Here is a 27,626-nt window from a genome sequence, read left to right as displayed (position 1 = left end):
TCTGGCTTTGCCACCCAGGCTGGAGTGCAGTGGCATGATCATAGCTCACTGCAGCCTTGAATCCTGGGCTCAAGGAATTCCCCCACCTCAGCCTTCTGAGTAGCTGGGACTACAGGCACACATCACCACACCTGGCTAATTTTTATATCTTTATAAACCCTTCTCAACATGATGATGGTCAGTGAAGACAAGAGGTAATCAAAACTGGCCTCTACGTGTCTCCTCCATGACAGATACTGCTTGTTGTGACTGGCATATGCACTGCACTCCCCAAAGCACACATGTAGCAGTGGTGACCCCAGACAGTCAGGCATGCCACAGGAAGCTGGACAGATTTCCCTAAAAAAAACAACTGTGCCTTGTCTTTGCCACAGTTGGATCTGCTGCTACTCAAGAAAGCCCCAATGACAACACCTTGGAAATCTGCAGGACATCACCCAGCTCTGCATCTGCTGGGAAAGGTTTGGCAAAATAATCTCCTAACTTGGAATTCTCTTCAAAGATTTCACATCCAGAGGCTTCAAATCTTTCCCCAGCCCCTGGGAAAGTGCTGACAACAGCAGAGGAAAGAGCAGAGCCTGCAAGGTCATATCGAGGCATGTGAACCAGACGGATCTGCAGGGCTTGGCTCTACACAGGTTTGCCTGGGCTTATAAGAAACCATGTGGCAGACATACACGGATTTTCATGGAGATAGAAAGATTTGCAAAAATCAGCTTTTTCATGACAGAATCAAGAATGGGAAGAGCTCACAGGAATTGAGCAAATTTGCAGAAAATACATGAGGAATTTTTTTTTTTTTTTTGAGACAGGGTCTCACTCTGTCACCCAGGCTAGGGTGCAATGGTACATCATGATCCACTGCAGCCTTGACCTCCCGGGTTCAAGCAATCCTTTCACCTTGGCCTCCCAAGTAGCTAGGACTCCAGGCATGTACCACGAGACCTGGCTAATTTTTTAAAAAAAAATTTTATAGAAACCGTGTCTCACTATGATGCCCAGGCTGGTCTCAAACTCCCATGCTCAAGCAATTCTCCCACCTCAACCTCCCAAAGTGCTGACATTACAGGCCTGAGGCACCATGCCTGGCTGATGATCTTAAAGACAATTATTTTTAGCATATTGGCAAGATTGTATAAGCCTTTGTCCATTTGGAAAAATTAAATAATAAGGGTCTAATAGGGTAAAAAAAATTAAAAATAAATAAGAGGCTGTGAACCATATAGACTTATTAATCCTTCTTTTGATCCACTGGGTCCTAGAGTGATCTCACTGGTGAGAGAAATTCAACATTTTGAAAGCTGATTTGTCTAGTCTCAGCCTAGGACAAAAGCTAAGACTATCTTATTGAAAAAAGGCCAAGTACAGTGGCTCACACCTGTAATCCCAGAACTTTGAGAGGCCAAGGAGGGTGGATCACTTGAGCCCGGGAGTTCAAGACCAGCCTAGCCAACATGGCAAAACCCTGTCTCTACTAAAAATACAAAAATTAGCCAGGTGTGGTGATGTATGCCTGTAGTCCCTGTTACTCAGGAGGCTGAGACGGGAAGATCACTTGAGCCCAGGAGGTGGAGGTTTCAGTGAGCTGAGCTCACATCACTGCACTCCAGCCTGAGTGACAGAATGAGACTCTGTCAGAAAGAAAAAGAGAGAGAGAAAGGAAAGAAAGAAAGAAAAAGGAAGGGAGGAAGGGAGGGAGGGAGGGAGGGAGAGAGGAAGGAAGGAAGGAAGGAAGGAAGGAAGGAAGGAAGGAAGGAAGGAAGGAAGGAAGGAAGGAAGGAAAGAAGGAAGGAGAAAGCCAATACACCCTAAGGGCTACCATATACATTTAAAATCCATAACTTTGTGACATAATTTGTGCACACAAGAGGAGGTCTACCAGAAGCGCATGAGTCCAAAAGACTCAAAGCAAGAATATTCTGGGAAAAATAAGTTTTACATTTGTATAAATCAACAGTAATCCACAGCAGACAAAACAGTCATGACATTACAGAGTAAATAAACTAAAGTTCCTTTTAGTACATATCAATAAGGCTGACACATTCCAAACCTGGAGGAGTGAATGAATCCATTAATCTAAATGTAAATCTGGGCTAGGTTGTGAAATTCAGTGCATGAGGTTTATTATAGACTATTGAGGAGGAAGAACAGCTATGAAGCTGTCCTATTATTCTCTGGGCTTACTGTCCACGACACTTCTCCAGCCACATCAAAGCTTTGAAAATGCAATAAGAAAGAAAAGTCAGTCATTATCACAAATTAAATTTGTTTATTGTCTCATTTTTGGTCCAGCCTGATTTTTATTTTTACATCTTCTAGAAAAAGTCATTGTAATTATTGCTAATTCCTAGCAGCCTGCCCTACAAATTTCTTATAGTTTCTGTGCACAAAGGAAGGGAGAAAGGAAAGGAGGGAGGTAGGGGAGGAAGAAGAAATAAAGAAGAACTAGCAAGACATGATGCATTTCGTGAGTTATAAATGATTGGACTGCACATAGGACTTTATCACTGGACTGTGTGTTTGAAAATCAGAAGTAAGATGAAAAATATACAGGAAAGCTGAGTATAGACTAATAAAAGACAAATAAGAATGATTTATTTCAGGATATAAGTATTCTTGTGAAATGAACTGAAAGTGAATTTTAAATGGAAGAAGGAGTAGGGAGATCCCAGATAGTTAATACTGATTTTTTTTAATTTTAGTTTCCACACTGTATTTCAAACCAGTTTTAAACAGCCCACACTATTCCCAAACTATCTGATTTCATGTTTCATCATTTGGTGAGTGTAATCATTTCCATAAAGGAAGCAACAAATGATGGCCAAATGAAAACAGAAACTTCACCAGCTTGGGCATTGTCAGTGAGGAGTCCAGCTTCTTCCCAGGCAGCCTGCTCAGTTGTGGGTTCCAGATAGAATAAGAATCTCTCCTGAACTTACACAACCTTAAGTCAAGGATGAAAAGTGGCTAATAGGAGAGAGACAGATGAAAAAGGATTAGCTCTCACTAACTACTCAGCCAAGATTTTTACAGGAAGCAGCAATAAGAGTTTCATGTATTTCACACTTTTCCCTAGAATGGATTTTACCAAATTTCAGTAAAGACATGGCAATATTTCTTTCTGGGCATTAACTTAAATCTATTTTTCAATTCTTATTTTTAGGCATCTAGTCCTGTGGTTGGCATTACAGAAGTGTTTCTGGAACGTGGCCATGTTGGCAATGATTTTTAATGGATGCCAAAGAAGAAAAAGCATTCTAACTTGGAAGAAATACTTTAGATCAGAGAAGAAAATGCAAGGCAGTCTAAATGCAAACCATTTATGTTAAACAAATGCAGCCATGCTGAAACAACAGAGTTAGTGCCTTAGTCAAAGAATATTGTTACATGTTTATGGTTATGGAAACTCAGATATAAGAAATATAGAAATGATCTCTTTTGGTACTGGAAAAACTTAGGATATTTGCCTCAGATATTATGCTGTGGATTGAAACCCATTCCTAAAAAAGTTAGAAAGCTTTTTTTCTTGCCAATCTAAAACAGTTAAATGAGCAAGAATAGCTGGGGTGGGCAGGCCTTGGACATTTAGACATGTGGGCATGGTATAAGTCATGGGAATATGATAAAAGGAAGTCCAAAGACCTGGGGTCTTGTCCCAGATCTGTCATTTGCTAAATAAGAACCATGAGTCAGTACTCATCTGAGCTTCTATTTCTCATTAAAAAGAATGGGATGATTTTTATGCTTGCCCTCTCAGGGTCCTTAGGAAAGGAAATCCAGGCCAGGCAAGGTGCCTCACACCTGTAATCCCAGCACTTTGGGAGCCTGAGATGGGTGGATCACCTGAGGTCAGGAGTTCAAGACCAGCCTGGCCAACATAGGGAAACCTTGTCTCTACTAAAAATATAAAAATTAGCTGGGCATGATAGCTCATGCCTGCAATTCCAGCTACTCAACAGGCTGAGGCAGGAGAATTGCTTGAATCCAGGAGACAGAGGTTGCAGTGAGCCAAGATTATGCCACTGCACTCCAGCCGGGGCGACAGAGTGAGACACTGTCTCGAAAAAAAAAAAAAGAAAAGAAAAAAAAAAAGAAAGAAAAGAGTATTCAGTACCATATCAATAGCAAAAAAGTATATTTGGGGACTAATAATAAGCCCTCATAAATTGAACCTCTTAAGAAGTAAGCATGTCTCTCTGGCTTAAAGAAGCAAAACAGAGCTTCAACTTTCCAGCAACTTTTAGTAGAACAAGTGGGAGAGATGTCAGAGAGTACTAACATTTAAGAACTACAAAATATTAAGAATGAATTTTTAATATTTTGAGTGTTGGTCAGAGTTAATGTAAATCTTTTTGGTGCCCAAGGCACAGACAGTCAGTTCGGGATCCAGTTATGCCCAAAGGCACTTTGAGTCTAATGCAGCCTCACTCGACAGCACCTGATAGCTGATGTGGAGAGTCTAAAAAGGCTCAATCTGGATTTTTCTCTGGCTCCATCCTCCTCAGTCTCACTTTGACAAAGCTCTTGAAAAAAGTTCAGCTTATCTGACTCCAACAGGGTGTTGAGTTTCTTGTGTCAGAGCTCTAGAAATAGGAACTATTCTTAGCTGGGTTTACTTGGGAAATATTTAGCTGTGTTTTTTAGCTATTCTAGGAATGAGACTGACTTTGGATGGAAACAGGTTGGCGCCTCCACTAGAAGAATGTCTGTTTGTTGAGGAAGAGAGCACAGGGATTGTAACTTCAGTTTGAATGTTTTAAAGTATCTTGTGGGTAAACAGAAGTTCCTGCAACCCAGTTCCTCAGCATAATTCATCCATGACTCTGTGCTTACTAACAAAAGGTAAGGCAAACTTGCAGTCAGCCTGACCCCAAACTACATGTCAGTTGGTTAAATTTACTGTATCATCCAGTGATGAAAGACAAGAATCTTAGGTGCAACAAAAGTCACTGAGCTCCTAAAACATACCCTAAACATCTCCATAAGCAGTTTACCATCATTCCTGGCACTCGATACTGGCATCAGTGCATGGCCTACTCCAGTGTCTTAGAAGTCACAGATAAATAAATCCAATCAGAAAATCAGAGGGAGAGACTTTAAGAAGCAGGGACAAGCTTATTGCTCAGTTGGCATCTGGAGGCAGGATAATATGTAGGCAAACTGCCTGACTGACAAGTTGTAAACCAGGATTACAGATGCTGTAAAACAACTGAATGGCTCATAGATTCATGGAATGTCAGAATTCCAAAGGCAACCGGAGATGGGATATTCGGTAAGAGTTAGTGATTACCCCTCCAGACCCTGAGCAAGGCTTGCATCTGAATTTCCTCACCAATGTGTCTCAGCACCTACCAGAGTATCTGGCACATAGTAGGTGCTCAATGTATATTTGTTAAATAAATGACAAATAAATAAGTTAATTAATTAAACAGCACTTGTTCCCGATGCCTATTTTAAGGATGACAAATACAGCATTAATAACAGACATTATATGCTTGCTTTGTCTCACAGCATTTGAAGCCTTAGATAACATAAAACTAATTTAAATGGTTTGCCTATTTTCTCACACTTCTAATATCAAATTTTTAGTGTTCTTAAGCCCCCAAAAATGCTGAGATTGTGAAATCAGCTCCAGCAAGAAGTTATTAGAAGATAATATCACAACGGAGCTATGGGAATCTGCATGAATTTACAGGCACAAAGACTGAAGTCAAGAGTATACGTGATATGTTAGCAAAATGTATGAATATTAATATAACACATATAATTAATTTAATATGTGCACTCATATTTAGATGCTATTATGCCACACAGACACTTGATAATTCCTGACAACACAATTGGTATCATCCTGACATTAATAAGAGAATGTTAAGCTTATGAAAAATTGCTAGTTGGTCAATGTTTACATATTGTTCAAATCTTCAAATCTGTTATAAAAGCAAGATGTCCTACAGAAAAAATAAAAATTATGAGGTGATTAAAAACAGAAGTTGGGTGTTTTTATATCTGCAAGTGAAATATATATCTATATTTCAAAATCCAGGTTTTTGCTCCACATTCACTGAAGAAAAAAGAGGGAAATTTTAGCAACTCTCCAGATATTTCAAAAGGGGAAAGATATTTTGCTTATTCCACTAGAAACTGCATACAAAACTGTAAGGGCTGGCATGTTCCATATGATCTGGGCATAGCCCATTTTCTTCTAAAAATTTGGTAGTTAAATGTAATGAGTAATCTTTATTCCATGGGAAACTTAATTTTAGTGTGATTCACTTGTCAGCTATGGAGAACATTTATTATAAAATGGGTTATATTTTCTTATATTACTAATTGAAAATAAAAGATTATATAAAATGAATATGTTAATCTAGAGAGACAGAAGAAAAAGCATTGTTTATTCATCAAAATATTAAATAATAAACATATATCATTCACTCTAAATACAAATGAATCTGACTAGATAGAAAATGCCTATTCTACTCATGGTAACCATCACGTGGACTTTGAGAAATTAAACATCCTCATGATGGGAGATAAGGCTGGCTTCATCCTGTTCTAAATCCAGTACCAGCTCATGGAAAAGCAATGAATCACTAGTTTTCTTTGAGTTAGGGAGAAACAGATTGTGTGTGTTAATCCATCTACTTAAAATGGAAATATTTTGAAGATTTTAAAAAGGAACTCTGGATCCCAACAAATAAATGCAGATTTGGGAGAGTAACTTATAAAACAAAAATTGGGTGTGTCTACATTTTCCCTACTGATGACTGTAATCAATTAGGTAACATAATGGGCAAACCCTGTTAGTACGATAGAACTGGAAACAAATTTTTTTTCTGACAACTTTTCTATTGGAGATATTAAGGAGCAACTGATGTCTCTTGGAAGAAACTAAAGATAACACCCTCTTTGGCAATCAGCTGTGGGTCTTCTTTGGTCCGATTTTCCCTGATTTTCCAGGGCATACAGGATTTACTTGCAGATGCCTGTCTCTGATCTGCCTGGCTGTTTCCCATGGGAATCAGAGCTCCCTGTCTGGTGATGAGTTTGCTTTCTTGAAAGTGGGGATGATACCCTGAGACCTAGGAGATCCGCTGCCCAAGGGCAGTGAGCATCCTAAGCAGATGAACTAGTGAAAGAGAAAATGTTCTTCATAACCAAAAGCAAATGCAGAAAGCCAGGAGAAAAGAGAAACTCTTGGTTCCAAGGACACAGACATTGATTCTGAGAACATCTGCAGCCTTGTGAAGCATATATCATGGAAAACATAATCTTTTTGTCTCAATGGGCATCTCATAAGGCCTACAAAGCAAGGCCCCAGAGAAGCTGTTTAAGAAACAGTTCAGGAGCCTAATTTGTTTTCTATTTTGACATTCAAAACAGTAATGTGGCTGTTTGGTAAAACCCTCCTGATTACAAAAGAACCATCTGGGATTAATTACGATATCTAGCCTCATTTAAAACTGTCATTTTACTCAGTATTTTGAGTTTCTTTAATGTAGCTAATTAGGGCTTCTCCCATCCCTACTATAATCCCATATATATTATTACATTATGGGAGATATAGATATATTTGGAGGCAATATAGATATATTTGGAGGCAATATATATATATATATTCCAAAGATTTTGAAGAATTGTGCCAGGATTACTACTATTAGTAGCTTAGAGTTAGAAAGTTTTCTGGCATTTTTTTTTTAAACTTAAAGTCATTTTCTAAGTTTTCTTCAACAGATAACAGTAATAGCTCCAGGACAAATTACTGGCTTACATCATTGGAGCATCACATCTGGAGACCATGACTGCAGTGCACTCTTGTCTCTGTCAGCATGTGAGTTGCTTGCATTCAAGAAACATCACTGATTCAGAATAAGCACACTCCTGCTCCTTCGGGTCTATAGAAAACCCCCAGGGGAGCCATGAGACCACAGAGCTTACCTGCCGCCAAAGGTTAGAGACTAAGCTACATTAAAGAAGGCCTTTCTCTTGCAGGCTACTGGCTAGAAGTGGGTGGCTCTGTGGTGGCATCTTTCCCACTCAGTTAGATTTCAAATCATTTTTTGAAAGAATATCTTTGAAGAGTCCTCAGAGTTCTCTGAAGTCCTTCTACTGCTTTCTTTCAGCTGCTAACTAGAAACTGAATTTAGGAAGGAGATAACAGGAGTTTCAAGGGATCTCTCTTAAACCACATGGAAAGGCAAAACACCTACTGAAAGAGTCAGGAAACTGTATCCTGGTTTATTACAGAGTCTTTTCCTTTTCCCACAAATAGCTCTAGTCATCATGCTGAGAACCACCTAATGACCATGAGATTGGGGCATAGGTATTTTGATTCCACCCTTTTTTCCTGCTGGCCATTTCCCTACCCCAGTGTGAGGCAGAGCCAGGCAGAGAAGAAAGAACAACTTGACTGTGTGTGGATTTTCTGGCAAAAGTTTGGTGAAGGACAAGGTTCAACCTAATTTCTAAAATAAATTTTTCAAGTGTTATTGGTACAAACTCAGTCTGTTCCCCATTACCACAGAGATCAGGAATTAACTGTAATTTTGCTTCTATTTGATTCCCTGTAAGGACAAAACCACACTTCTAATGCCAACACATGCACATTCTAACATTACAGTAAACGTTTTTCTGACGCATTTACAGATTGACAAAAAGAAAGAGAGAAAAATAAACTAAAACATTTGGCTAGGGCTTAGTTACTTCATTGAGAATCAGTAATATTTCAGAAAGTGGTACGATGTAGAAATTACTAAATCCATTCTTTAGAGACCCTCAGGTTAGAGTTTGAATTACTAGAAAAAGAAAGAAATGCAAATTGTTTATTATTTTCACATGTACAGTAAATTCAAAAAATTGTACTTCTTTCGAGAACCATATGGGACAGGGTTTCTTTTCATCAGGAGTGGTTTTGCTTGTTATGCCAAGAGCTAAAAAGATGTTTTTAATAACCAAAGCCAGTTTGTTATACAATCTGTCTGGATTTAGCTTGTAAGAGAGATGAAGATCCCTTGGGTGGAAAATAGAGGGTGATGGGGGAGTTGTCTGAGATTATAGAGAAATAGTGCCAAATACACAAAGATGATAAAAGATGATTCCAAAGGTAATCACCTTAACTTGTGGTTGGTAGAACTCCTGCATAGTTCAAACTGTAGGAGATAACTGGGGCTCCTTTTGTCGATGTGATCATGTTCTTTATGGGCAGAGTGTAAAAATAAATTGTGTGCTGGCAAATATGTCTCTTAAATATCTAAGTTTGGTGCAAGTAAGGCATTCACCCAACAACAGCCTCATAGAATCTCGGAGAATATGACTGCTCTTTAAACATGGCTTTGGACAAAAGGAAGGCCAACACCCTGTCTCAGACTAGAAAAAAATGAGTTATAAGAAATGAGAGTGATCCTGAGAGGGTGGCCCATGTGTGTTTCACTAGACCAGAATTTCAAAAAAAAAAGATAGACCAAAAACAAGTACCATAGCATGATAAAGTTTTCATGGTCCATGATGAAATAAGAAAATTAAGGAAAGAATAGCACATTTTTCACAAAATTAAATAAATTTGTATAAGAGCTAGTCTTTTATTGTGTGGTATATCCTTCCTATAGTTCTCAAGTTAGAATATGCTTTATTATGTTAGATCGAACCACAGGAAATTGCCAATATTCAACTGCTTTTGACCTACAAAAGCAGCCGTTTGCTCGTGTTCAACGTAACATTAAATAATGATAATTGGAATGGGAGATTCTAATGACCTTATGTGGCAAAATACAGAGCTGGTAACCATATGTCAGTACCTAGATTTGGTTTTGAAAATTGTTTGGTCCACAAAATCTAGAAGAATCATCATAAATACATATTGCCACTAGAGGGCATCTTAACTGGCAGACTTCTAGATTTTGATTGTGGTAAAATGAAACACCACCCCCTTCTCCCCGCCACTGCCCACCTCCTCACCAAAGAAAAAGGAAGATAGACCCAGATGCTAAACAGAATGTCATGGTTATTGTTGGAACCAGCTCTATAAGAAGGAGAGGGTATAATTCCTGCATCTTGGGGCACCAGGAGCACCAGAAAGACACGAAACAGAGCCCAGAGCAAGGGTCTTTCCCATCCCCTGACACAGCCTGGTAGCTCAAGGGAAAAGGAATTTGCTGTGCACCCTTATTCATTTTCCTCCAATGGAAGGCACAAAAGCTGGTCAGCCACTAGAGAGCAAAGTCACTACTCTACTGGTGACTGAGTAGAAAAAGAGTTCCAGAAACTAAATATGGCGGCTCCTGTCAACAGTAGACATGAAGAAAAGCAATCCAGCCCTCTGGTTCTTATGAAAGAGGACTATCCAATGCCAAGATGAGGGCATTTTTATTGACCTTGCCAAATACTGCTCAGGCACACCTGACTGACCACAGTGGGCCAAAGGATTCTCTCTGAGTGGGAATTTGGATTTGTGGGAGGTGAGCTGGAAGGCCCTGCAGAGACTAAGACTACCATTTTAGAAAGAGCACAGTGAGGCTACATGCAGGCAGAGAGTTGAAGAGAGAAAGCAAACATGCAAAAGCCGTGAGAGATCTTATGCCAAAAAGAAAAAGACGGGAAGACAAGGCAGAGAAAGTAGCGCCCTTCATTCCAGACTGCATTCAAATCCAGGTCCAGTCACTCAAGAAGACCTAGCTGGGTCTTGGAAATCCAGACCTTGAGAACCATGAGATAGCCTGAGACTAATTTTTCTTTACGTAAGTGAGCTGGAAGAGGTGGTGTGGGGGTGTCTTAGTTTTACAAACCAAAGATTCTTGCTAAATTGTAAGTTTGTCAGTGATCTATAATATTTAGAGGAGAAGAAACAAGAGTATAGGTAGAACTGGCCCAAAGTTATAGCAACCTGACTCCCTTAAGCAGGCTTCATGAATCTGAGAATTAAGGGATGGAAATAGGAGTAACCCTCTCACCAGTACCCCTGATGATTCACTAGCAAAGGTTTTGCTTTCCATACCCACAAATTTCGGCTTAGCTGGTTTTGATTTCTTAGTTACAAAAAAGAGAAATGCTTCCACCAAGAGACAAAACAATTCCATTCAACTGGAAGTTGAGACTGCCACACAGACGCTTTAGGGTCCTCAAACCTGTGAATCCTTAGGCAAAGGAGTAATGCCAGTGGCTCCCAACTGGAAATGTTTTTTGTCTCCCAAGGGACATTTGTGGTGCCTGGAAACATTTTTGGTCATCACAACTAGAGGAGAGGGTGCTCCTAGATATTAGGTATCTAGTGGTAGAGGTCAAGGATGCTGCTAAATGCCCTACCATGCACAGGATGTCCTTGCCCTCCCCAACTTTACATCCCCTCCCTCCCTTCCAAAAGGCCTGCCCTGCAGACTTCAAATTATAGTGTAAGACCTGAAGATAGGTTCACAGAGACTATTTAATCAGCTCCTACAATTGTGTATAATGTCAAATCTCTATTCAAAAATTAATATATATAGTTCAGCCACTGTGGAAAGCAGTTTGGAGATTTCTCAAAGAACTAAGTGTTGAACTACCATTTGACCCAGCAGTCCCATTACTGGGTATATACTCAAAAGAAAATAAATTGTTCTACCAAAAAATACCTGTACTTGTATATTCATCACAGCACTATCACAATAGCAAAAACATGGAATCAACCTAGGTGTCTACCAATGGTGAATTGGATAAAGAAAATGTGGCACATATACACCATGGAATACTACACAACCATACAAAAGAATGAAACCATGTCCTTTGCAGCAACATGGATGCAGCTGGATGCCATTATCCTAAAGGAATTCATGCTGGAACTGAAAACCAGATACCACATGTTCTCACTTATAAGTGGGAGCTAAACAAGGACACAAAGATGAGAACAATAGAAAGTGGCAACTACTGCAGGGGAGGGGAGTGAGGGTTCGAAAAGTGTCAGGTACTGTGCACTGTGCTCACTACCTGGGTGACGGGATCATTCATACATCAAACCCCATCACACACAATTTACCCATGTAACAAACCTGCACATGTACTTCCTGAATCTAAAATAAAAGTTTATTTTTAAAAATGCACACACATACGCACACACAAACACATTTATACAAGATGCTTCCATGGCCCCAGAAGGGTTCCTAGCATTATGTTCTCATGATTGTATGTTTCCAGAAAAGTTTTTAAAATAAGCTATTTTGAACACAATCAGTCAACTTTCAAAATTTGTAACTAGTTGTGATTTCCTTTCTCTTTCTTAACAGAGAATCACTTTCATACCGAGTTTATACTTGTAATTTCATAGTCATTCTCCTAGAGAGGGCCTTCTATAGGAAGGAAAATAGTCTATGCTTCAAAATCTGCATCTGGTCCTACAGAGCTCTAGCTGCACTTGAGGTCAGTTCAGAGCTGATATCCCAGAAAACAAATCGAATGACCCTTTTGCAACTGTAGGATGAAAAAGATGCAAACTACAGAGGAATGAAGAAGGTCAGCAAGTCCTGAGTTCTGACGTCAGACATTTAAACACGAACTGAATTCCACCAATTAAGTCTTCATTGTAGTTTGTATTAAGAAAATACCACTGTAAGAAGAAGGGGTATCCTGGATAATCAGGTTCAGTCTCAGAATATGCACATCCTCAACCTGAAGAACCAGATGCAGCTGAGGGCACAAGACTCAACAAAGAAGCCAAAGACAAATTAAAGCTAGAACATCTAAATCTTCATCAATGCATTTTTCTGGACCCTGGACCTTCCCAAAGAGCAGAGAAATTACGAACTTGTAAAGAGAGTCTCAGTTCTTATTGGAACGATTCATTGAGGTGGAAATGGAAAGTGCCTTGTTTGAGGAGAACATTGAGACTATTGAGTAGGTTTCTAAGTTCAATGTCACACCTAATGTGACAACAAAATTTTAAGGCCAGAGATGAGTTTTGCTCAGAATGATGTCATTGCTGCCTAAAGACGAACATTTTGGGAAACACTTTATCACTTTAAAATACTTGGAAATAAAATTTAGCTCCTTAACCAAAAACTGCAATAATAATTTCTTCTCCAGCCAAGCATTTTACAAAAAAAATTCTTCACATTTCTAAGTTTTTCTGTGACAATTTTTATACTGAAGAAATAATATGCATCTTTCATGATCTAAACGTATAATTTTTTATTATTACTATACTTTAAGTTCTGGGGTGCATGTGCAGAACATGCAGGTCCATTAGATAGGTATCCACATGCCATGGTGGTTTGCTGTATCCATCCCCCCATCATCTACATGTATAGATATTTTAGATATCTTTTTTTTATGCTGAGTCTCACCCTGTCACTCAGACTGGAGTGCAATGGCATGATCTCGGCTCACTGCTACCTCTGTTTCCTGGGTTCAAGTGATTCTCCTGCCTCAACCTCCCAAGTAGCTGGGATTACAGGCGTGCTTCACCACGCCCGGCTAATTTTTAGTATCTTTAGTAGAGGCAGGGTTTCACCATGTTGGTCAGGCTGGTCTCAAACTCCTGACCTTGTGATCTGGCCATCTTGGCCTCCCAAAGTGCTGGGATTATAGGTGTGAGCCACCGCACCCAGCCATCTTTTTTTTATTTAAGATTATAAGACCATTTTTATCTCAGCTCTAAAACAGGATGGATGGATGGATGGATGGATGGTTGGATGGATGGTTGGATGGATGGATGGATGGAGAGAAGAGAGGGGTTGATAGACAAAGAGTTGTTATTCTAAGCCTGGCTGCAGTTCAAGCTAGGTGGGGGAAAAAAAACTTCTCATGATGGAGAAAGGCTCTTTCTTTAAGAACAATACCATATAGAGCATGTTGGTTGTGAAAGATAAGATTCTTAAGAGTTCAACCTACATAACAGAGTTCCAATAAAGAAGAATCAAAGCATTCTACATGATAAAGAAAGAATTGGAAGTCTCTGGTTGTTGGCTGGGAAGAGAAAAATTTTAGGTCTCTGAGACTGGGGAATGCATAAAGAATTTAGGGGATGAAAAAGAGAGGTCCTCAAGAAGGTGAAAGTTCAGGGCCAAGAGACAAGCATGGCCAGTGGGAAATTCTCTGTGACAGGGATTAGCATTAAATGTCCAAGGAAAGAGAATTGGGAATGATTTCCTGCCCTAGACCATAATTATCCTATTATTCCCCAACTTTTAGGAAAATCTGTGATACTTATGCCAACATCAGCTGCTCTCATAACAGAGAGCCAGGGGAGAAGGTGAAGCCACCAGAGAAGTAACTGAGACCACCAGAGGCAGGAAATCAGAACCAGAAGGCACAGTGAGAATGTGAGTCACCACAACGCACACCCGGTCCACCCTCCTGCCAATGTCCAGCTACCATGGGGAGCAGACTTACTTCTCACACGAAAGGGGCTCAAGTCACTTTACAGGAGAGTAAATGAAAGGCTGACGCAGACAGTCAGAGGATTTGGGGACATCTGGGTGTGCAGCATCAGAGTTACATGTGTTGCAAATATAACAACTAATTTGATCACCTACATTTGCCTTATTTTTCCTTAATAAAAATTTCAGAAGATTCAAACCGCATTTTAAATTCCAGTTCTTTGGAACTAGAGGTTTTGCTCTGGACCATTTGGTTCTTATAAAATGTTGTTGATCCAAGAGCTAACAGCATCACCTAGCAAACATTGCATCTTCTATTGCACTGAAAGAAATCTGAAATAAAGGCAGGTCATCTCAACGAGTTACACCGAAATGCTGGGTCACTTCATTTCATTAATCATGACCTTGAGGTATGAGGTCATGGAAGCCACAGACAGGGACACAGGCAGAAGGATGGCTGCCTAGAAGATTGTGTCCCTTCTGTGTCTCCTCCAAGGAAGGGCAAGTGGCTCTTCCTCACCCACCCCCAAGAAGGGGGTCCTGTAACACTCTGATTCCTCTGAGGACCCAGCTCCACAAATTTTCTCCCCTCTCTAGTATACATTTGTTTAACCATTCCCTATTCCCCTGTTCCTCCGGCCAGTACAGGGGCTCCCAGCTTCAGGGTCAGTCAACCTGGTGGAGTTCAACATCGTGTAGCTTGTGAGCACTGATTTCTTATGCTGTTTACATAAATCAGAGAGTATTCCAGAGCTGCTCTGTAATATCAATCGCATATTCCGCAATGCTTTTTTGAGTGAGAAAGCCCGAGTTTGCTATCTGGGAATTATCCATAACCTACAGCCTATCTCAGCTACCCGTGGACGTTTATGCACCAGGGATCTCAAAGGAAGAGTGCTGTAAAGCCCAAAAATTGGGATACAGGCTAACAACATGTGGGCATTTCTATGGGAGCGTATTACACATGTGAACCGCATTACTCATAATGTTGCAGCAGGCAAAACAAACACCTCATCACTAATGCCTTACCCTACAATGCACTCGAGTTTCTTCCATCTTATTAAAATCTTATTAAAATGGTTGTCTTAAATCCTTTCTGAAAACCTCTAAAACTGCTAGATATAAAACTAACAAAGCAACAAATAAATTTGAGTTTGTCTAAACCCCTGTGTAAGTCTGTTTCCAATAGGAAACAGATGGCACCCTCAAATTAGGATAATTTAAGTGGGGTTTAGTTAAACATGAACCTTTTATGAGGGTCTCAGTAGGGTACAGGAGAACCACAAGGGATAGTGTGGTGACCTGGGGCTAGTAGCAATGGAGTTATCATCCCTGAGTCCAAAGCAATAAGGGAAGAACTTACTGAAACGCAGAAGGAGAGAATGTGGAGGAGGCTGTCTTGAAAGGAATGGTGAAATTCAGAGAAGGGATGAAACCCAGTCGAAAACATTCCCTCTGGGAGAGCACCAGGGGATAAATATCCTGAGCTCTCTCTACTTCCTCTTTTCCATGGAGTGTGATGTTCCTCAGCGACTTCCTATTGGGCAAATGCAGGAAATAAACACTCCTTAGTTCTTTCCTCACTTGATCTCTCTCCAGCATTTCACATGGTTGACTACTCCCTTCATCTTAAAAGCCTGTTTTCCTTTGATTTCTGGGACACAACTCTTTTTTGGTTTGCTCTCTTCCTCTCTGATTTCTCCTACTCCAAATCTACAGATTTGTCTTTCTCATCCTACTCCATAAACGATAGTGTTCCCCAGGGGTCTGTTATCAACCTCTCCTTTCTTCTTGGGTGATCTCATTTATTTCTTCATCACCACTACCACCTAGTTTTCAACTTTCCCCATATGCCCGTTACTACATGTCTTAGTTTGGGTTTCCCCAGAAGCAGATCCTGAAACAGGGATTCAGATGCAAATAGTTTGTTTTGGTAGTGATGCTTGGAAACACCATTAGAGGAATGGGAAGTGAGACAGGGAAGAGAAAGGAGCCCATAAAGTAAACATTATTAAGCAAGATTCCACAGCAGGCAAAAAGAGCTTAGTCCTGCTGGGGACCTCCAGGGAACAGCGTAAAACATACTCTAGAGTTATCCCACACAAAGGGCAAATGAGTTGCTGCGTTCATACACAATCCCTGAGAGTCATGGTTGAGGGCTACTCCCAGAAAGCATTAGTTCCTTAACCCTTCCAGCCTGCCACGACCATAGCTAGAGAAGCCCCTGAGGAAGTTGTTGGCCATGGAAAGACATGCCAGAATGCATCAAAATGGTAAGTGCCAAAGCAATGTGGATGAAATGCAGACAGCATCTGCTACATTTCTAAATTTCTGTTTCTGGTTCAGATCGCTCTATTTTACCCCAGATCCATACAACCAACTGCCTACTCGGACCTCTACTGTCAGACTCCTGGGCCCTTCCACTCCCACCCTCATCTGTTTTCTCACTGATCGCAGAGCCTGACACAACCATCCTCACAACCCCAAATCAGACACCTGCCATTCACTTGTGATTTGCTAAATGATTGCCAACCTCCTAACACCTCTTTTAGCTTCTACCTTCCATCCCACTGTGTTAATTCAGGTCTTAGTATTTTTTGCCTGAGCTATTGCAATAATCTCCTAATCAGCACTTCTTTTTCTATTCTATTCACACTTCCATACCATGTAATAGTCTTGCTCTAAATCCTCCAAAATCCTCTTAAGGGCCTCTCAATTACCTCAAGTCAAGATTCTAAGTCTTCAGGTGAATACAAGCATCTGGTATCTCTCTTAATCTCCAGCTTCTCTTTCTTAACTCTTCTAAACACATTCTCTATACCTATCCACACACATGTATTCATAGTTCTCCATACATGACAGAGCCTAGACTTTGCATATGTGTTTCCTTCTGCCATGCTTTCATTTTGCCTTCAACTCCAACTTCTGTCAAACATCACTTTTTTTGCCATTTTGTTTCAGATCTCCAAGGAGACAGATAGCTCTTAGGCTGTGTTTCTGCAGCACTAACAATTCCTGAGCAATCATCACATATCTAATGGGTTTATAGTAAACGTATTCATATGAATAGTGTGGGTTCTTTACCTGAAGATCAGAACATACCAGAAGTGATGCAGAAAGATGAAGACCTGATGGATAAGCATACAATCGATACAATTGTTCATAATAATGCTCAACACCAGACATAAGGACCAAGGATCCTGTCTTAAGCGGTCTGTTTCTCACTCAAGGGATCTGAGTTATGACCAGACTCGGCTCTGGGAATCTACCATGATGGCATGAGTAAGGCTTTTTATACCAAATCTAGATTATATCATCAACATTGTTATTATTATGCAGATCAAAAGGTACCTCAGTGGATTGTCCAGCCACATATGTCAAAGATCAATTTACCATTAACAAAGATAATCTAATCTGATTAACACTCCTACCCATCAGCCTTTTAAGGTTACTGGGCTGCTACTCGCCCTCTGCCACTCCAAGATCTCAGCATCTCTATAGAGACTAAGCATTCTGTTTCAAAGGTAACATCTACCTCCATCCGTAGGCTACAGAGGACAGCCACCAGGGCACTTTTCAAAAGAGCAGATGCCACGTTCCCAATGTATTCCTCAGTGCTATGACAAAGGGAGTGTTCTCTGGACCTTTAAAGAAAAGAATAGTTATGGGGAGGGAGAGCAGTTGACACATGATAAATCCATTTCTACATCCCAATGATTTAAGTTATTACATTTCTCTTCTTTCTCTCTCTAATACTAAGAAATGACTGATCTCTCTACTTCACTTAATGTGTGCCACTGTTTAATCCAGGTTTTAATCAACAAACTGAGCAAACCGTTAGGAACACTTCCAGCCACTCAAACCAGCACACTTAATCCAAAATCTCTAGTAAGAGAACCCATATCCAAAACATTCACCCCAGTCTAAAATTATACAGCTCATTCCCTGGGCTAGTGCCTCCGGAATCCATTACCACACATAATCTCCCAAATCTTTTGTTGCATTAGTTGGCAAAACCATTTTTGCAATTTTATTATCACAGATTTGACTTTACAATGGGTTCCCTGGTATATGCCAGAATGTGTCTCTAATTGCCTAGAGGCAATGAAGCAAATTGACACCCCTTGGCAAGACAACTATTTCTGGTGAAGTCATCACAGTGTCTTCTGTGCAAGGCAGGAATCGCTTTGTCTCACAGGGGTTGCTTCTGCTAACAAGAAAAAACTTAGTGGAATTTGGGAGTTCAATATTCTTAAAAATTTAAATCTTACCGAAAGTTACTATTTCTATTCTCAATGTTTCTCTTTTTTTATATTTTTAATTTAATTTTATTTTTGAAACAAGGTCTTACTCTGTCACTTAGGCTGGAATGCAGTGGCACAATTGTAGCTTACCGCAGCCTCACATTTCTGAACTCAAGTGATCCTCCAGCCTCATCTCAGCCTCCTGAGTAGCTAGGACTGTGGCTCATGCCACCATGCCCAGCTAATTTTTGTTGTTGTTGTTTGTAGAGACAGGATCTTGCTGTATTGCCCAGGCTGATTTTGAAACTCCTGGATCACTTGGAGGAGACGCAAGTGATCCATCTGCCTCACCCTCCCAAAATACTAGGATTGCAGGCTGTGTCTGGCCTATTTTATTTTATTTTTAGAGACAAGTTCTCACTCTGTCACTCAGACTGGAATGCAGTGACATGATCATAGTCCACAGCAACCTCAAACTCCTGGGCTCAAGCAATGCTCCTGCTTTAGCCTCCTAAGTAGCTAGTACTATAGGTGCATACCATCACCCTTACCTATTTTTTTTTCAATTGTTTTTGTATGGAGAGGGTCTCACTATGTTGTTCAATCTGGTCTTGAACTCCTGGCATCACGTGATCCTCCTGCCTTGACTTCCCAAAGTGCTGAGGTAATAGGTGTGAGCCACTGCTCTTAGCCTGTCAGGGTTCTTTTGTTTTGTAATCAACATTCTCATGTTCATATAAGAGATCCAGCAAAGCTATGAATTTCACCCGCAATGCAGGTAAGCGGTTTGCAGGATCTGAACTGTGTCTGATTTTCCACCATGCCAGAAAAGGAAAGGGATCCCTTTAGATCAGTCATGGCAACTTCCTAGTCTATAAGCCATTGGGCATAGTTAGAAAGAGCCAGCCTAACCTGCAGGGTACCTTCCACACCCAGAGTGACTATCTATCCCAGTTTCCTTGGCACCATCCTATTATGTCTGCTGAGAATTAACAACACCTGCTTTCTCTTTCAAAACTGTCCTAGTTTGAACAATATGTTATGTTTACCCTTCACATACCTGTAACCTAGCAAACAGTCACTTATAACACCAGTGGATGCTCAAGGGACCCACAATAAAAATCTGCTTTATTACTGAATATCATTCTGTAAGGCTGACAGTTTCCACTGGTTTAAAGCCAAATGGAGTCGGATAATCAATCACAGATTCGCATTTTCTTGAGAGTCTGTTTCCTGAAATCCTCTTGGTACTAACAACTACATAAATCAGGATTCTTTGTTGCAGACTACAGAATCAACTCTGTATTAAAACAGAAAAAATTTGTTATAAAGTATGGGATCTTACAGAATTCTGAGAGAGCCAGAACCAAACCTACATTCATAGCCAAGAAAATTGCAGCCAGAATAAATGTCCAACATGAGACTGTCCCATGAGAAAACTGTCATTATCATCTACTGCTTGCCACCTAGGATGGGACTAGACAGCAGACCCATTGTGACAGCTGCCCAGAAGATTCTCTTGCTCTGTGTGTGACCCTCAAACCCTGCACATTGTTCTCATCTGCATTCTAAGTTTTGTGTAGGAGTATCTTCTTAGTATAACCTAGGTGCTGTATCGAACCCCAGCTGGGAAAATGCAATGTCATCTTTATATTTAAGACCTCTTTAAGACAGAAGGCATATTATTAGAGACGCTTTGGTGCAGATGAGGAGTGAATCAATCTTCAGTATCTGCCAAGGGCTGAAAAGGATGATGAGGAATGCATATGAAAGACAGTGATGACAAGAACATCAGTGGTGGCTCCAGAATTCCTATCAAGAAAGCATTTAAAGGACATTATCTTATTGGAAGGAAGGTCAGGGGATGTATCTCAAAGCTGTGTTTGCATAGCAAGCACACTGTTATTGCTTAGCTCTATTGTTTCTTTCAAGTGGACCTATGAGAGCTCATGGAGGTCTAAATCAGACAAATGAGACAACCCTGGCACCCTGACCAGATGGAAAGGTAAAATATGGCCAAGACTATTATTTCTACTTCACAGATGGAGCTGTGCTGCTTCTGAATAGCAAAATAAAGGACAAGCAGGTCCTTAAATAATGTGCTGTGCTACACGGATTGGAGTCCTCTCTAAATGTTTCTATGAAAGAGAACAAGACTATTCGTTAAAACAAAATTGGGACATAATATCTAGAAGTGCATATTATGTTACAAAATAGTTGAAATTATGAACTTCCAGGTAACCTTGGGTTTATTATTTCTACAATTATCACATTCAAACTGGCACAGGCAAGGAGGACCAAGTGTATTTTCCCTTCTCTGTGTTGTCAATCACTTTTTCTTCTTTCTTTCTTTCTTTCCTTCTTTTTTTCTTTCTTTCTCTTTCTTTCTTCTGTTTCCCTACTTGAAATACCCCTTTGCTTTTGGGATACTTTGAGGCAACTAACAGCCATATTTGTCTCTGTGGGACCCCTGAGATACCTTTTTCATTGGCCTAAGTCTACCTAAGTAGGCCAGAGTATGGCTCAAAAAGAATTCATTATGTATTTCCTTTTTACTTTTTGTTTGTTTGATTTTGTAATCAAGACATTTGGTGAAAATCTTTAATTCACAAGTCAAATAGCACAGAACAGAAACAATTTACGGAGCCCACCATGGACGTGGTAGGGGCAGCCTGTGCTGCTAAGCATATGTTTTGCTGAGCTGCTGGCTTCTCAATTCGTAGCATTCAGCTTCCTGGCTCCTCAGCAGTTCCATCTCTTTGGCGGTGTCTCGAGCTTTCAGCTGTGGGAAGTGGGCAGGAGAGGCAATGAGATCATAGTGCCGGTCCAGATACCGCAGGTAGATGAGCATGTTGAGGGCATAGGCCAACACCAGCAGCAGGATCAGGGACGTTGCCAGGCCAATCAGAATAGCGGGTAAGGAGGAGGAGGCGCAGTCTCGGGCCTTGGTAAATCGTTCCCCATTAATGGCAAAACCTTGGATCTGCAGGAGAAAGGAAGGAGCTGAAGTGATACATCCCTTGTCTCCTAGGACCTACCTCCCAGTTGGGCTGGCAGTTCTGGCCCCTAGGTAGCCAAATTCAATATACTGTCGCTATATTTGCTGAAAAATTTAACCACATGATTTGACAAACGTGATTGTGCTGATGGGGACAGTGCAACTTAACCTTAAATCAGGACTGACCCAGAAATTCTGGGATGTATGGTTGTCATAACTAGGATGAAATTCAAGATTCTGAAATAAAACCTTGATTTCAAGACTCTGAAATAAAACCTTTTTTAATCTGATCCTTAGAAATATTCCAGTTCATGTAAAAACCACAACTGCTGTGGTATCTCTACAATTCAAAGCACACTCAAAATTTTATAAGGTTAGTATAAGTTTCACAAAGATTTTAAGTCTCTGTTCCTCTGCCTTTGATTCTATTGACTGACAGGAATTAGAAAGAGTCTTTGATGGGGGGTGTCATGATCCTCAATGAGGTAAAACATAAATAATAATCATAAAAGCTAACATTTATTGAAGGTTTTTGTGTACCATATACTGCCTTAATTTGTTTAGTATGAAAAGAGCCTATGAGTAAGTTACTATTTTATTCCTACTTTATGGATGGGGAAACTGAGGCACAGAAAAATTAAATAACTTTCCCAGAGTCACACAACAGTAAATATTGTGATGGTATAATTGAAACCCGAGCAGTGTGCATCAGACTCATACTCCACAGCTCCTGGTGGGTTCTGTATCTGCCTCCTCCCTACCCTCTCTCTCTCTCTTTATTGATTTTATCATACAGACTCTGTCCCACTTCTGGATGAGGTGGATACCAGCTCCTTGCACCCTACCCATTACTTTTAATGGCAAAAACCGCAATCACTTTTGCACCAACCAAATAGAAAGGAAAGCTTTCCATTGTGGGCAGATGAAATGGTATAATTACCTGGAAGGAAGAGAGGTTCAAATAGAGAACTGGCACTCATATCTAACTGGCACTGTCAAAATGAAACAGGACTACAGAGAAATTACTTTAAAATGTGGAAGACAGCCCCCTGTTTAGCTGGCTTTAAAATTATGACCTACACAGCATTGCCTCATTCAGACACCTACTCGGTTTTCAAAGAGTACATCAGAAAACTGAACTATCCATGAGTGCTTTACTGAAAATTCACTTTGATGGCTGAAGTAAGCACTTTAGCATTGTCCTGTGTTAAAATTATCGAGGCCACCCATCACTCCATAGACACAAGGGGATTAGCTCACCCAACTGTCTGTGCTCACCATTGAACCCAAAGCAGCTTCTGAAGGAGACTCGTCCTGGCTTCAGGGATCCCTGCCCTGCCCCTCCTGTGAAGAAGCAGAGTGACCTTCTCTTCAGACTGGAGCCTGAAGAGTCAAGCTCCTCCATGACGAAAGAGGACCTCACTTGATTCTGTAACTTCAGCCCAGGAGAATGTCCTCAGGTTGACTGCCACATAATTCTTTTTTTTTTTTTTTTTCTTGAGACGGAGTTTTGCTCTTATTGCCCAGGCTGGAGTGCAATGGCATGATTTTGGCTCACTGCAACCTCCATCTCCCAGGTTTAAGCAATTCTCCTGCCTCAGGAGAAAGTAGTACTTGGGAAAGTAGCTGGGATTAAAGGTGCTTGCCATCATGCCCAGCTATTTTTTTGTATTTTCAGTAGAGACGGGGTTTTTGCCATGTTAACTAGGCTAGTCTCGAACTCCTAACCTCAGGTGATCCACCTGTCTTGGCCTCCCAAAGTGCTGGGATTACAGGCATGAGCGACCATGCCCAGTCACTTAATTCTTAACAAGACTTGGCTGAGAACAGTAAGTGTGGAGAATGCCTGAAGGATACATTGTCCACCCACTTCCTGGACTAGAGGTTATACAGACACGCTGTTTCTAGCCCACAGGTGAGTTTTGTTTGACCCAGTGCTCAGAATATCCTGAAAATTTCCTGTGAGAATCAACCATTCTAGCTTCTATTGAAAAGATCCAGCAACACCAGCCCTGCATTCCTACAAAGTAAAAATCAGCTGCAGTTGAATTTGTAAAAAGCTCACTATGATGAAGGCTACCCTTTGCCACAGTCCCAGCCATTTCACCAGTTGCCCAAGGTACTTGAGTTTGCTGCACAGGCCATATCGCTCTATACTCTATTCCCACCATAAGCCAGGCCAGCCAGCAAAGCTGCACAATGTGGACAGCAGCCCTTTGTACACATACCTCAGCCACCATCACCACCACCTCCTCTCCCCTGGACTCAGCTTGCGTTCTGCCATTTCTGCACACAAAAGGGTTTCAACAGGGCCCACGTGTCCCCGTGAAACTGCGTTTATGGTAAGAATGCTGATGAGGATGCATACATCTCACAACACCATGGATGAATGTGTTCATCCTAAGCACATTCACTGTAGTCTTAGGGACCACGTGAAATTGTAACTGAGTGTTTCACATACTAACTGCTCCAGAACATCAAAGACAAATTACTGTGCCACCTCATACCAGTGCAGACAGATGGTTTAGTGGTTTTGTGCCCTATCCTCATTGGTGACTCTGACTTTTCTTCCTTTGTGTTTCTTCACCTCCATGTCTTTGCTAAATTTTTTAACTTTTTGTTATAAAATACAGAGAGAGCTGGGCACAGTGGCTCATGCCTGTAATCCCAGCACTTTGGGAGGCCGCGGCAGGTGGATCACCTGAGGTCAGGAGTTTGAGACCAGCCTGGCCAACATGGAGAAACCCTGTCTCTACTAAAAATACAAAAACTTAGGTGTGGTGGTGGGTGCCTGTAATCCCAGCTATTCAGGAGGCTGAAGCAGGAGAATCACTTGAACCTGGGAAGAGGAGGTTGCAGTGAGCTGAAATTGTGCCATTGCACTCTAGCCTAGGCAACAAGAGCAAAACTCTGTCTCAAAAATATATATATTTATATATGTATATATATAACATAAAATTCACCATTAAACCGTGTTAAGTGTATACAGTGCAGTGCTGTTAAGCACATCCACATTGTTGTGCGACCATAGCCGCCATCTATCTTTAGAACTCTTTCACGTCTTGCAATACTGAAATCCTGCACCCATTAAACATTAACTGCACATTCCCTCTGCCCTTCAGTCCCTGACCACTACTATTCTACTTTCCACCTCGGGGTTTGACCACTGTAAGTATCTCATATAAATGAAATCATGCAACATTTGTCCTTTTGTGGCTGGCTTATTCCACTCAGCATTATGACTTCAACGTTCATTCATGCTGTAGCATGTATCCAAATTTCCTTCCTCTTTTTAAATTTATTTATTTATTTATTTATTTGAGACATCTGTCACCCAGGCTGGAGTGCAGTCGTACAATCTTGGCTCATTGCAGCCTCGATCTCCTGCGCTCAAGCAATCTTCCCACCTCAGCCTCCCAAGTAGCTGGGACTACAGGTGACACCACTATGCCCCCAGCTAATTTTTTTTTTTAATTGTTAGCAGAGATGGGGGTCTCACTATATTGCCTAGGCTCGTCTCAAACTCCTGGGCTCAAGAGTGATCCTCCTGCCTCAGCCTCCCTAAGTGCTGGGATTAAAGACATGAGCCACCATGCCCAGCCTCCAAATTTTCCTCATTTTAATGCTGAATAATATTCCCTTGTACATATACCCTAGGTTTTGTTGATCCATTCATCCATTGATAGACATTTGGGTTGCTTGCACCTTTTAGTTATTGTGAATAATGCTGCTATGAACATAGGTATAAACATAGGTGAAAGCTTTTCAAGTCCCTGCTTTCAATTATTTGCGGTATATACCCAGAAGTAGCGCTGCTGGAGCCCTTGGTAATTATATGTTTAACTTCTTGAGGTAACTCCATACTGTTTGCCACAGCATCGACACCATTTCGCATTCCCAACAGCAATGCACAAGGGTCCCAGCTTCCCCCGATCCTTGCCAATACTTATTATTTCCTGTTTGTTTGTTGTTGTTTATCATTATAGCCATCCTAATGGATATGAAGTGATTTGCTCATATTTTAAAGTAATTTTTCATAAGTAGTATTTCCATAAGTCACTTAAGTCATTTCTGGAACAAGGTAGAGGTATAAATCAATCAATTCCCCTGGTCTAATTAGGCGAAATTATTTGTAAAATATTCCTTGTTGTCCTTATCTCCTCACTGCCATTTCTGTATATGTATATATACACACACGCATATACATGTATAGAGAGACATACACCTACGCAATATATATTAATAATATCTATAAACTTCATATACACACACAACCACACACCAAGGAACCCTTGGAACCAAACTGTCCAGAATTTGAGTTCTACCTCTACCATTTACCAGTTATATTCCTTAGAAAGATTATGTGATTATCAGAGATTCAGTTACCTCATTTGTAAAACGATCTTGCAGCATCATGGTAAGTTCTGAAGACAAAGTACATAAAGTAACAACAGCAGCACCAACACACACGGGTGCTCACAGGTAGCAATTATTGTTAGTCCACACCTGCACACTCGTAAGTGTTTCCACATGTATTACGCCATGTATTCTTTACATTAATAAAGATAGGTGAGAAAGCGAGAGAGATTAAGTAACTTGCCCTGGTGGCTGAGGAGTAATTTGAAACCGGGTCTGCCTGACTCCAAAATGCAGGCTCCTTCCCTACTCCAAACTGCCTCTCATTAACACCACACTTCTCCAAGTTTGGGAAGGACGGAAGGGAAGAATATGCATATATGCGGAATGGCCATATATATCTGGAAAAGGTTGGAATGTGCCCATGAAAGATACATGCAAAGCCCTGCCTACTATTTCGGTGAGTGGTAGGAACAAGCTAAGCTTCATTCACAAGTAAACAGGATAGAGGAACTTGACAGATGTCTCTCAGCCTGAGATTCTGGTGGTGAAAAGGAATCTCTTACACCCCATTCCTTTCCCCAAATACCTTCAAGATCTTTGGGATATTTTTGACTCCCTGGCTGAGTCCCTTCCTACTAACTGCCAAAGCTGTCACTCACACTGCAAATGTACATCTTATCTTCCCTGATAGGATCACTGCACCACTCCCTGAAGGAAATAAAATAATTGTCCAACAATGCCTCTCCCCAGAAGGTCCTCTCAGTCCAGGAAATGTCAGTCACTGGCTTCACCCGCAGCTTCACTAGGACTTAGATGGCTGGCATTTCTCACTGATAATTATTCATGCTGGATAAATCTGAAAGTAAAAGCAAGCCCTGGGTAGGATGTGGGAGCCACAGGGAGAGAAAATTCTCTATCCTATTCCATTTCTTACCTTAAAAGACAAAGGGGGAAAAAAAACCCAATATTCTTTTAAAGATATCTACTTCTCTTCTCCAGGTAAGCATCTAGGTTTGTTTCAGGTGTTTTAAACAAACATTGAGTTCCTTTGGTCAAAAACGCAGGTGCATTGAGCCTAGGTTTTATTACCTGGAAATCAATAAAAGTGACCTCCCATAGGCTCGACCCATCATCCGTGTCGCTGGGCCGCAAGAGGGCATGGTCCCGCTGCAGGCTGCCCACGCGTTGGCAGCGGTAGGAGTAACCGGACGGAGCATATATGCCAGCTGGGTTAAAGACTGCTTGGACTGAATTGTTGGAAACGATCTCGACTTGGCGCAAACTAAACCAACTCTGGATGGACAACTTGTTGTAATTGGTAAGGATGAATCTGAAAACGGTTATAAAACAGCATTATTCGCAAAGCACTTTTCCCACATTTGCTGACGCAAGGTATCGTCTGTGAACAGTACAATGGCGCCCTCTTTTGTCAGGCGGCAGAATGGGCTTGGGGAGAGGCTTCACTTTTGCGGCAGCCTCCCCTGGATGGATGGTTGGGTAAGAGCCAATGACCCCGCCCCCAAAGGGAACAGTACACATTCCTACCAAAGAAAAAACACGCAGAGTTTGGGTTTATTTGGTTTTCTTTTTCCCTTTTTAAAATCAACACTTGATTATGTGTTTATTACTGAATAATTTTGAGAAAAATGGGCATCCATGAAGAATTTGTTAAACTGTGGT

At 40.9% G+C, this 27,626-nt stretch overlaps 1 protein-coding gene across 6 annotated transcripts in view; it reads right to left on the bottom strand.

The window, feature by feature from the left end:
- LOC105734708 (V-type proton ATPase subunit S1-like protein) overlaps nucleotides 1–27,626 on the bottom strand; it is a 68,658-nt gene that overhangs the window by 5,582 nt on the left and 35,450 nt on the right. For 5 of the 6 annotated variants that reach the window (XM_012477630.2, XM_012477631.2, XM_021665399.2 and 2 more), the window contains 2 exons: nucleotides 27,036–27,276; nucleotides 20,122–21,572 (listed from right to left, as the gene is read on the bottom strand). In XM_012477630.2, the coding sequence (XP_012333053.1) occupies nucleotides 21,270–21,572; nucleotides 27,036–27,276 (544 nt within the window). In that variant the 3' untranslated portion in view covers nucleotides 20,122–21,269. Of the gene's footprint in view, nucleotides 1–20,121; nucleotides 21,573–27,035; nucleotides 27,277–27,626 lie in introns of those variants that run through there. The other variant, XM_064376100.1, reaches the window with a different exon arrangement.

The sequence above is a fragment of the Aotus nancymaae genome, unplaced genomic scaffold, assembly GCF_030222135.1.
Source record: "Aotus nancymaae isolate 86718 unplaced genomic scaffold, 86718_ANA_hifiasm-v0.15.2.pri h1tg000014l, whole genome shotgun sequence".
Taxonomy (NCBI): Eukaryota; Metazoa; Chordata; class Mammalia; order Primates; family Aotidae; genus Aotus; species Aotus nancymaae.
This window is presented reverse-complemented; position numbering and strand designations above follow the sequence as displayed.